This window comes from Argiope bruennichi, chromosome 9 (assembly GCF_947563725.1).
Source record: "Argiope bruennichi chromosome 9, qqArgBrue1.1, whole genome shotgun sequence".
NCBI classification, from domain to species: domain Eukaryota; kingdom Metazoa; phylum Arthropoda; class Arachnida; order Araneae; family Araneidae; genus Argiope; species Argiope bruennichi.
Genome location: NC_079159.1, coordinates 119,011,210 through 119,023,862, shown reverse-complemented (window position 1 = coordinate 119,023,862; position 12,653 = coordinate 119,011,210). Strand labels below are relative to the sequence as shown.

Below are 12,653 nucleotides of genomic sequence, written 5' to 3'. Positions count from 1 at the left end.
AATTCTTTTTGAACCTAAAAGCTAACTTTTCTCCACTATTACTAAACTAAAATCTAAGAAAATTTTTTAAATACCCTTTTTAAAAGTCCCCCCCCCTTTTTTTTTCCCAATTTTTTTAACAAATTGCAAGCTTTTTGCGGCAACTTAAAATAATGTAATATTGTAACCAAATTTTTAAAATTTGTTTTTGAACCTAAAAGGCAACTTCTCCACACTAGTACCAAACTAAAATCTAAGAAAAATTTCTAAAGGCTCATTTTAAAAATTTCCTTTTTTTTTTTTTTTTTTTTTTTACAAATTTCAAGTTTTTTTGTGGCATCTCAAGATAAAGTAATATTGCACCCAAATTTTAAAAAATTGTTTTTGAACCTAAGAAGCAGCTTTTCTGCACTATTACCAAACTGAAATCTAAAAAAAAAAGGTCATTTTTGCTCACCTTACTTAGCATTTTTTTTTTTTGCTGGTTATGTGACTGAAGGTCCCCTAATTTTCTCTAAGTTTGAGCAAAGCTCTCATTGCTCTTGAGAAAAGCATCAGATTTGGTTCAACCTATTCTTCAGTTAGATTGAGGTATTTATACAAAAGTTCATCAGTAAACTGAAGGGGAGGGAAAACTCTGCAATTTAATTAATTACATCTGGGCTGGGCATTTACTGCCTTGTGTAGTGATTGAATGGCCTAAATATGAAAGTAAGTGATATTATATTCTTTTTAATAGACTTCCTGGCGTGCTTATGTAGTAAGACGTTCTGTGACAGACAAGAAAATTATCTGTGCAAGACAGAACATCAAAGCAGCTCCTTCAGAGGAATATAATACTCTTGGATGCAAAACACAAAGAGCTTTGAAAGTGCTTCTGACAGATCAGAATATAAGAAACATTCTTACTGCTTTGCAAACTTTAGGTGAGAGATTTGTCCACTTTCTGATGTTTTTAAATTTGTTTTGCTTTTATATAGAAAAAGGAGTAAAACATTATATTCAGTGAATTTTTATCATGGAATTTATATTAAATGGTTATATTTTAGTCTATTTTTTAGGAGTTTGAGCTATTCAGTGTGATTCATTGTATCTGACATAACTATGAATGTAGAGAAACTCAAATGTTTGCGTAAAAAATATTAGAATTTTTACTAATTTCTTGAGAAATGGTTTAATTGTCAAAGATATTGAAGAGATAAATCATATAAGGATAAAGATCACAAAATTTTTTTTAAATGCCAATTATAAAATTTAATTTTATAATTCAATATTTTTGAATCAATATTTAGGATTAAAATGATTAATTCTAAATTATTCTTAAATAAACATTTTTAGATTAGTTAGAAAAAGTAAACAGCATGAAGCTCTTAAAATTGATCTCTTGGAAATCATCAATGTTTTTAATATAAATTTTTAAAGGATAACAGAGAAAATAAAAACAATAATAAATGAATTTTAAATAAATTGAATCATTTTTGGGGAACAAAATTTTGACATTAACCCTACTTTTTACTTTTTAAACAACAGTTTTTAAAATCTATTTAACTCTAGATTTACAGTAGCCAGTAATCCAATTTAATTGTGTTTAACTTTTTTTATTTTCTTATTTATAATTTAGATATTTTTTGACTTTTGCATGCATGAATATTACATAAATTTAGTTTTATTCACTTTAAATGATTATTTTCATCAATTTATACTATTAATACTATTATGATACTATATTATAAATACTATTATGATTATTTCTTATTTTCGCTGTATTAAAAAATAAATTCTCATTTTTCACATTATTGTTAAGATTTTCCTATCTATTTTCTTATGCTGATAGATAAACAAATGAACCTGTTGTGAAAGAGTTTTTATATTGCAGAAGTGGAAGTGGGAGGGGAAGAGGAGTAAGATACTTATTAAAACTTTCAAGCACCATCTTTTTAGCAGCTATTAATTTTCAGCACTATTAATTTCGTGCTTATATTTGAAATTAAAGGGGAAAGTGTAAAGGATCGTTTAATTTTAATATTTATTTGAAAGCTAACACTTTTGGAATTTTCTTCAATCTGAGTGCGAAATTAGATCTTATGAAAATCTAAGAAATTTAATCAACAAGTGTTTCAAGTCTGGACAGAAGCTGCTTATAATAAGGTCTAGGATTGCCATGTTAATCATGTAATATTTAATGAAGTGCAATTTTTGAATATTGTTGGTTTAAATTTCCCATAGGATAAGAACTTGAAATTGCTACATCAAAAAACGGAAATTCATTACAAATATGTGGAATTTTTTTACCTTCAAAAAAATTTGGCTGTAACTTCTTTTATATTATACAATATGTGTTTAATTTGTTGGGTATGTTAACATCAATATCCCTCCGACTTAACCAGTTTTCCTCTCAAAATAATATGTTTAATGCAAAACAGTATTCTTTACATGGACTTACAAAATAAAGCTTATGAATTGTTTTGTTCACTTCTGTGTAATGAAATAAAAAGCATTGTTTGATAGAGAAATATTATAGTAGTTTATAAGAGTAAGCATTATCGTTAAACTTAAATTACTGTACAACTATTTTTAGATAATTTGTTCAGTATTTAGATATACTTTAGCATTATCATAACTTTTTTAATGATGAATTTTTTAGAGGTGTGCACGCGGTTGTCTGCTGTTTGCTGTGAGCGTCTTCAACAATCTGGAGGCTTAGCAGTTATCATACACTTGCTTCGCTCGTGCAATCGAAGAGTTCCTCATCAAGAAATCATAAAATTTTCAACTGATATTTTATTGAATCTTTGCAAGGTAATTATTTTGAAAATTGAAATTTTTTTAGTCTAATAATTTCTACCCTCTAATTTAAATGTCAGTGTATCAAGTATTCTTCTTATAAACTTGTTTTTGAATAGTTTTAAAATGAAACCAAGTTTATACTTTTGGTTTCTTGATATAATTTAATAAAATTGCAAACAACTCTTAACATGTAAACAGTTGTGAAACTAAATTTTTGAAAGTGATGAACAATACTTTCTTATGTAACATCAATACTATATAAGTGTCTTATTTTAATAAATATATACAGATCATTTTAAAATATTCTTGGCATGAAAATTGTTGAAGTTATGAATAGTTCAAGCAAGAAAGTAAAATGATATTAAGGAATTCAGAACCTTTTGTTCTTTCTGCTAAATGGAATGGTGCATCAGTTATATCATTAAATGGTTAGATTCTTACTTCCCTAGCAAAATCAATTTCTCTTCGAATTAATATAGTTATAAAGAACTTTTAATCTTTTCTCTTAGTTATTGAGAAGTCATGAAAACTTTTTTATGAATCATCAAAAGTTGCATTTCCAGAGGATATTTGAGGTTTCTTTTAGTCCTCAGTTTAAAAGTTAAATGTGACAAAAAGTGCATTTAATAAAGACAAACTTATTAAAACATTTAATAGAATATATAAAATGCTTCGAAAGCTTATTAATTTATAAAAGTTTATCTATACTGTGAAATATTTAAATAAAGAGAATGAATTAGTAAATAATCCACTAAGGAAAATAAATATCTCTTAAAAATAGATTTTATATTCAACACTTCTTAAAATGATAAGATAATTTTCATTATGTTTAAGTATATTGAAAAAATTTTTATAACTTGTTTTTATCTTGTTACCTAATATGCGATAAATTGTTGGAAGCATCAGAAATTAAATTTTAATTGCAAAATTGTATGCTGATACATTGCATTTACTGAAATGTTGGTTTTGTAGTAGGGTAAGGGTAAAATTAAAAATGTTTAAATTGATAGTGAAAAAAAAAGCTGTTTCATCAGTGTTTTTTAATAAATTTAATTCCCACTATAGTTTAATTGCAATTTAATGAAAAATTTTAGGAAAAATTCTTTAAAAATTATAAATTTTGAAATGCAACTACATAAATAAAGGATAAGTTTTATTTATATGAAATGATGAAATTATTTCATATCATATGTTTGTTAGTTCAATAAATTAGTTTGTACAGTTCTTTAAATGAACAAAAGTTATAAATATTATCTGATTTGGTATTATTTAGCATCTAGCTTTTTCGCTGAAAATTTAACATTTGTTTTGTATATTTTAATTTCAAAAAATTAGTAAAAATGATCCTATTACCACATGCACATATATGAATAAAGTAAATTATTAAAATATAATTAAAGAATGTTTTAGCATATGTTTTAAGGCAGTGACATTATTTTACATTTTTCATGACAATCTTGATATATTGTAGATTTTTATGTTTAAATTTTTATTTTATTTTTTAGTACAAGAAAACAGTAGATTCTGTTTGGAGTGAGAAAGGCTCCATGATTATTATACTTGATCTGATGAATATTTATCTAGAAAAAGGCTTGCCCATCTTTACAAAGTGTACAACTCTTTTTTGGATATTTTGCCAAGACCCAGAAAAAGCTGAAGTAATTAATGAATTTTTTTAATCAAAAGATACTTTTAATATTTTGCCTTTTTGATAAATCTGCAAATCGTATCAGGCAGAAAATTTATTTGAATTAAAATTTTATAACATGTTTTTTATAAATGTATTTTATTCTAGTATACTTGTATACAAAATTATGCAGAATGTTCCAAAAGAATAGAATAACTGTTTGCATTTGCTCTAAGTATTGCATTTGCTCTGAATTACAAAGTTTCATAAAATAAGATAGGCATTTGAACACTTCATCTTTTGTGAAGGTTGTTAATAAAAAGTTCAAGAAATTAAACATTTTATTTGATCCCTCGTAGTGTAAAAGTGTCAATTATTCAAATGTTTCTTTTACATTCTTTACATTTTTTCTTTTACATTTGTACACATACAAAGTTAATGTTTTTTTTTTATTTACAAAATTTACAGATATGCTTATTTTTAATTTAGATGGAAACATTTATTTCAGAAAGACAAATTTATTCAATGCTGAAAATCTGTCTTATGTAAATATTCATTCATGAATTCACCATTCAATCATCATGACTTGGAAGCTGCACATTAATCATGCTTTGTTCAAGTTGATTGTTGCAACTTTATAAAGTAGGAGAGAGAAATTGAATATTTAAGATATTTCGGAAAAATATTGGAAATTTGGATAAGAAAATAAATTTATTCGTTTACAGTTGTATGCATAATATTAAGTTAAAAAATTATCTATTCAGTAACAAGGAATATTTAAAGTCGTTTGTATATGTAAGTATTGTTAAAAGAATGAAACTGTACATATATGTCAAAGATATTTATTTTGCGCAAATTTCAATTACTATGTTATTTAACCATTTCTTAAAATTTAATGCCTGCATTATTTCTTCATTCTGATAATGTAATAACATATAGTACGTGTATTATCCCTGAAATATACAAGAAAAGACTCGTGTATGAAATTAGTAGAAGTGGTCTGCTTGAGAGTTTCTCGCATACTCTCCGATTCAGGTCTTATATCACCACGCCTATAAAATTATACACCTTGGTTGAGAATGCAAATGCCTTGCATGGCATTAGTGAACAATATTATGAAATATGGATCTAACATTTTTACTGAGTCTATCATGCAAATAAGTATTTTGAACGTCTTTTTGCTGACTATATGTCTGCAATTTTTGTAGATGAAACTTTCTGAATGTATAAATAAATGCAAAAGAAACGTTTTTCTAATTAACTTTTTTACATTTTGGAAGACATATTATTCATGCATAATAATATACATTCCAAAATGTAATAAATATAATATATGTAATAAATTATAAATCTGCACAAAAATTAAAATGCATTTATACAGTTGCCCACTTTATTTTAAAAAACTTTGTAATAAGAAATATGCATTTAGATGCAACATGTGAAGAATTAATTGCTTGTTCCACATTTTTGGGGCATTCTCTATCCAGAATTTTTCAAAAGCGGATCTTCAAGATTTTGATAAATTTTAACTTTATAGACTTCTCTGGCGTCTTACATTTTTGTGTTTTGTCTATTGGCCCATTTATTAATGGACAAGATAATATGAATATAAAAAGTTAGATATGTAGTATGTTCTCACACTAAAATTATAGGTTGTGTTGTGTGTTATAAGTTTGTGTATTCACATCAAATCCTAAATGGAGGCCCTTTTCTAAAAATGCTGACTTTGTGTACTTTGAAATTATGCAGGGGGTAGATTTATAGTGATATTTTTAATTTGCATTATCAATCTGTTTATTAAATATATTTTGCAAATTTATTTGCTTATATATTAAATTGTGGGTATAATTAATTTTTTTAATGCAAAATATTTTTTAAAGTGAGAGAGAGAAAACCATAATTGACATAATTGATTATGTTGTAATAAAATGATATATAAATATTTTCTGGTATTAGGTTGTGAAGTATTTATCAGAAACTATGCTAATTTAGAATTGTGATTATTCATCACATAGTTGTGGTCATTTTTGAGTATGCTGATATTTTAAACGTTAATTTTTATGATGTTTTGCTTAGAAAAAAAAACACACTCTGGATCTCTAATAAATTTTGTGAAAATGATTTAATTTATTAGCTCATTTTCAAATGTTATGAATTGTTTTTAATTTTTATTTGCAGATGCTGAAGAAGAATTCAGAATTTATTGATCTAGTTAAAAGATTCTACAATTTGCTATTGAAAAGGAAATTGAATGAAGAAAAGAAAAAAGGCTACAGCAGCAAGCTGTTCTCTGAGGTTGAAAAAATTCTCCACTGTTGATACTAGGGACAGCATTGAACCTGATTGGATATTGGGGCGAAGGAAAATGAGGGAATTTAAAGATTCTTTCACTGCAATATCAGCTCTCATGCAGTCTCTTGGATTAACAACTTAATCATCAGAAGTTTACCAATTTTTTTTTTATTGTATATGTAGACAGTTTGACTTTTATTGTATTTGTAGAAATTTAAATTTTTACGCTGATTTTCCTTTTTACTCTTCCCGCTTTAATCATTTATCAAGCTTGAAAGATCATGATTCTTCATTTTTTAATGCAATTTAATGTTCATGCATGTATATTTATATGAGAGATATTTTTATATTTAATTTTGATTATGTATATTCCAATTTTAACATCTGACAACATCCAATTTTAAATGCAAGTTTGTAACTGTTTTAAATTTCATTTTCTTAATAAAGTAATTTTTTGAAATATTTTTTCTGGGTTATTTTAACAGTTTTAATGCAACAATAATTTTCCTATTCTAATTTTCCTATTATTTTCGAATACTTTTCAGATGACAAAGATCAATTTAAGATAGTTCAAGAGCTATAAATTAATATTTAGGAATTAAAAGAATTCTGAAATATAATATTTAAATTGTAGAAATAACGATACACTAGTTTTAATTATATCATTTTTAAGATAGGAAAAATCATATATAAAGATCTGGCAAGGGCATATTAAGCTTACTAGAAGTCTAGAAAACTGAAATTCTTGGGGGGGGGGGCATCTTGAGAGCATCGGGCATGTCATTGGTATACAGCTAAAAGTGATTAAATAATAAAGGGGAAGAAAAAACTTAATATGTATTAATTGTTCAAAATAACATTCCTGTAGCAATAAAACAGATTATGCATATGATATGTTCTACCTATATTATGAATTGACAATATACAGAGTATTCTAAAAATGTTGAAAAATACTTTAACTTTTTACCTATTGAAAATAAATAGATATTATTAATTGCAAACTTGTTCCAAGTAAAACAAGAAATGAGTTCATGTGAACTGCCCTGCTATTAATTTTCAAAAAGCTGCATTAAAAAAAATTGGTTTGTCAGAATTTTTTTTTTCTTTTCCTGCAATTACATTATTATAACAGAAATTAAATACCTGTATTTTTAAAATTGCCTGAAATGAATTTGATTGAAAATTAATGGAAGTGTATGTTAAATTTGAAAGATCTATCAATAATTGGAAACAAAAGCTTGCAAATTTTTTCTAGAATAACAATGCATTCATGAATTTTCTGCACTTTCCTATTAAAGTAAGCTCTTTTTTGCTGGGAATCAATACAAAGGTGCTCAATTGAGTTTTTAAAGGTTGAATTCACAGAAAATATTTTCTTTTAAATATAATGAAGTTTCTAACAATTCTATATGATACCTAAGCATTTTTTGGCAATACATGAAAAAATTGGAATTTTTAAAAAATATATTATATACTTTCTCTGGGATCTATATAGAATGACCAATGCCATTTAAATAAAGTAAGAAAACGAAGGTATGATAAAGCTTTTATTTAAAAAATATTTGCATTTACAAAAATACAAATATATATTAGGTATTTACAAATATAATATGGTGCCTAAACATTCTAAAAAATACAATTTATTTAAAATACAAATATATTTTTGCATTCTACGAAAAAGGGTTGCCAGCTGTGTTTTGAAATCTGAACCATAAGCCACCACTACTTACGATTGGATATTAAACATGATTTGAGTGTTAAAGACAAAACTGAAATTCCTAATAGACATATACACTAACCTAAAATAGTCGGCACACTTCGGCTCATTTCAAAATCTGACAGAATCTTTGTAAAATTTTGATAAATCGTTAGCTTTTACTGAGCCAGAACCAGCAAATAAATATAGAAGATTCTAGCGGCGACGAATGCATTGAAGAAAATCCCCAAATGAGTGAGGATTTGTACAAGATTCTGCAGACTATCTGCATCCTCTTTGTATATGAAATATCTGATATGACAAACGAAAAAATTCAGTACATTGAGGGACAAATAAAAATGTTTCATACACAAAAAAGAAATGAAGTGTTGAAGTTTCAGTACATTATTCAACTAAAACTCATTAACAAAAGCGGGGGAAAAAAACCCCTGCTCTGATGGTGATAGGACATCAACATTGAGGTCCTCCATATATAGATTGACATAAGATTTAAATAGAATAAGAATTTTTTAGGGAACCTGATGCTTTTAGATTTGGTTTATTGACTTAGTATATATGCATAGAATTCTTGTAAACTCTTCATTTATTATAAAAAGTTTCAGTTCGGAAATGTCATTTTTATATAATTTTTACTTATAAACATTAACCAGCAAGAAAGATCCCCTGAAATATTTCACACACACTTAATAAAGATGTGGTCCTCTCGATGTAAAAATTGTTCGTATTTATTTTCAAATTTATGCACATGAATTTTTTGTATAGCAATGAAACCGAGTATGCATTTTATACACTTTTTTCGCTAAAACTAATTAAAATTTGACACAGAACTAAAGCTTTATTAATAAAATTATTTACCGAATCCCATTTGTTGTCGTTCAAAATTCGGTAAAAATCTACAAATTTGGAGTTAAAATGGCATAAAATTTCATCTGCCTCGCTTAAAGTGTTTTTAAATTATTATGTTCAAAAATAGATAAACGTAAATCCAAATTTTTTTTTTTTTTCGGACTCGGGTAAATCTGAAACATAGAATGTCGTCAGAATCTCGGGCTCGAAAAATTAAGTTTTAATAAATTTTGTATCATATTTTAAATTATTTAAATTTATTAATTAATATAAGGTAATTCAGAAGTCAATAGCATTGATTTTAACTATACGGCAGCTGATTCGCCCTTTTCATATTGTTGCTAAATTTCAAAAAGTTCATCTCTCTCTCTCTCTCCCTATATATATATATATAACAAGTTTTAACTCTTTAACATCCAAGCACTTTTCAAGTGGCACTCCCTTTAACATCTAGACTTTTTCAGCGTGTCTCTGAAAGACATGGACTCTTCCTAGCTGAGGGGCAGTTACCCCCCGCACTCTGAGGTAATAAAACTGTCGACGCTCTACCTTGAATAATTGCCTTGCGGTTTTCGACAACGATATTCATTTTCCATCAGCTTAAGAGTTTTATTCTAATGTATTGATATTTTTTAGTGTGAAGTGTTTCGCTCATCATCTTTGTGGGGTATTTTTTTTACAAAAAATTTGAAATTTATTCTATAATTTAGAAAATAGGTTGTTTTTTTTTGTAAGTTTTATGTTAGGCTTACAAACCATTTAAATAAAAACTTGCTTTACTAGCAATTTCAAAAACATTTTTATGTTTCATTTGATTCTCAATAGACTTTTACATTTTTTTGTTGCCAAAATTAAATAATATGTCATATATTACCATGTAAATTTTTTTTGCATAGTAATGTAAAACATACATTGTGCACATATCAATGCAATTAGTTCATTTTTTAACATAGTATAGATGTTAATGCTTTTCAGTGATAAACAAGATAATGTATTAAATCTTCATTTAATACCAAAATAAAAACAATCGTTGGATAAAAAAATGTTATTGCTCTTTTTGAAAGATGTTTCGAAAATAATATGTTCTTTCAACACTCAGCTAAGATTTTTTTTTATTGTCTTTAGCATTTTTTTTTCAATATAAACGATTATCTTTATTGAATTTTTAAATATAAAATATTATTTTGCATTTACGATAGTGATACTAAGAGAAAAGTTTTAGAAAAATTTTTAAAGAAGTTTTCACATTTTTTTCCCCAAAACCTTACGCATTCTTGCTTTTACATTAAATAATCGAAAAAGAATGTAGGGTAAATATAAATTCCAAAAATATCTTTATTTTGCCACTCATTTTTACTAATCTTTTAAAATATAACTATTAAAATTTTTTTCTAACCAAGGGAATGTATTACGTCAAATCTTATATATCTCATCTATCGAATTGTTTCGATAGATGAATTAACATATTTTTAAAACTTCATTTAATAATGAAATACAAACATTTACGAAATAAAATTCGGGGGGAAAATTACTCAGCGAAATATATTTCGAAAATACATTCCTTCAGTTTTCAGCCTGAACATTTTACTAAAACATTACATTCTTCATAAACTAAATATGAAGATTTAACACATTTAAAATTACATTAATCATAAATATTACTTTTTTAGTATGAACTGTCATGTTGAATTTTTCAAGCTGAATTTCTGATTTTAAAATGTTATGTGAAGTTTTCTATAATATTGTTAAGACAAGATAAATTTTTGAACGAAAGCTTCATGTTAAATTTCCACAAATTTACACACGAGGGAATCATTTGCAAATTTTTGATAATATGTACATTATATAACATTTTTTGACTCCTCATCTCTCTCTCGTTCATCTGACCGACGTTAGTTTCATCTCCTGCTTCTTTGCTTAGAATAAACGAGAGATCAGCTAAAGTATCATTTTTTGGCCAACCATCATCTGATAGATCACTGTCACTTTCATCAGAATCAAGTAAAATTGCTTTAATTTCTTCTTCAGTATGTTCACGATTTCTTTTACTCATAATGAAGAAATAATAAGCGTTTCAATAGAAAAATTACTCTGATAATCCAAACACCCGATTCACAGTACATAAAATAAAGAGTAGCAATTCACAACTGAAGAGAAATTTTCAGAATGGCATTCTAAAAAGGAACTCAGTATTTATATAACTTATCTCATTCTTTAAAGAGGGCGATAAAGAATACTCCCAATCTTTTTTGTGTGTCTTTTTTTTTGTCTTTTAATTCTATTTTAAAATCGGTAGTTTGTACACGGCCTCAGAATTTCCGACAGTCCTTTGATGAAAGAATAAGATGCTTGGAGTGTAAAACGACTTCCTTCCATAGTAACAACTGTCGCTACCCATTTTGTGAGAAAACTGCGATGTGAATAGGCATCAGTGTCAATGCAATGGTTTGTCTTTATATCATTACAATAGTCTTACTACTGAAAAGGGCTTTTGATGCTTGTCCGAAAAATAAACGAAGTGTCGGTATCCTTATATATCATTCATCGTTACCAGAGAACTTCAGTGGAAAATTTCTTTTATAAATGGCCATAAAATCTTTCCAATTTTGAGCTAACAACACGTGAAAATAGAAACTAAAACTCTTTCAAAATACAAAATGTACGCCAACAACCTATTTACTGAATTCCTCCTCAACCCCTACCGCCCTAAGGCACAGGGGAAACTACTGTGAAAAAGCCGCGATTGTCGAAGATAACGAGGACCTCCTGGAGTGTTCAGTAGAGGAGCCTCTTTTAATACCCATCTCCCCTAAAACGGCTAACAGCCGCCCCAAACCGACCCACGTGGATATTATAGGGTAAATTCTCAAACCGCCCCAAACCGCCCCGCTGGAATCGAGAGGGTTTTAAGGATTGTCGTGACCGGAGAGAGAAAAGACAAGTTCGAATTTTAAAACTTCGCTTTATTCCATCCCGGGAGGTATAATTTATGGAAGCGGAAGCGACGAGGCACATCAACACAGAACGACACAAGAGGAAAAGCTGATGAAGTATTTATCCCCATGATTCTATAATGTGAGATTTTGATAGGAATTTCTTTACACATGTCGATTTAAGTAAGGGAAATATAGGGATGTGCAACAAGGGGCACACTAAAATTCACTTTTTCCAAAACTGCAAACCAAATTTCATCTGTTTACCTCAAACTATTTTTAATTTATTTTTGTCAAAGTCAGACAAACCGATAGACTTTTTCCCAAAATGTGTTTTTTCGAACTCAGGGAAGTCTAAAACATCGAGATTTGTCTGAATCTCGAGTTCGAATTTTTTGACGATTACAATACTTTCTCTACACTTCGTATACAAAAAAGTAAATATGGAATGTATGAAATAAAGTGTATAGAT

At 27.3% G+C, this 12,653-nt stretch overlaps 1 protein-coding gene across 1 annotated transcript; it reads left to right on the top strand.

Moving 5' to 3' along the window:
• Window positions 1–2,610: 2,610 nt before the first annotated feature.
• Window positions 2,611–6,852, top strand: LOC129985068 (abnormal spindle-like microcephaly-associated protein homolog). The gene is made up of 3 exons (XM_056094989.1): window positions 2,611–2,778; window positions 4,272–4,424; window positions 6,572–6,852. Exons 1-3 carry the CDS (start codon window positions 2,611–2,613, stop codon window positions 6,710–6,712), a joined length of 462 nt encoding a protein of 153 aa, XP_055950964.1. The 3' UTR covers window positions 6,713–6,852.
• The last annotated feature ends 5,801 nt before the right edge of the window (window positions 6,853–12,653 follow it).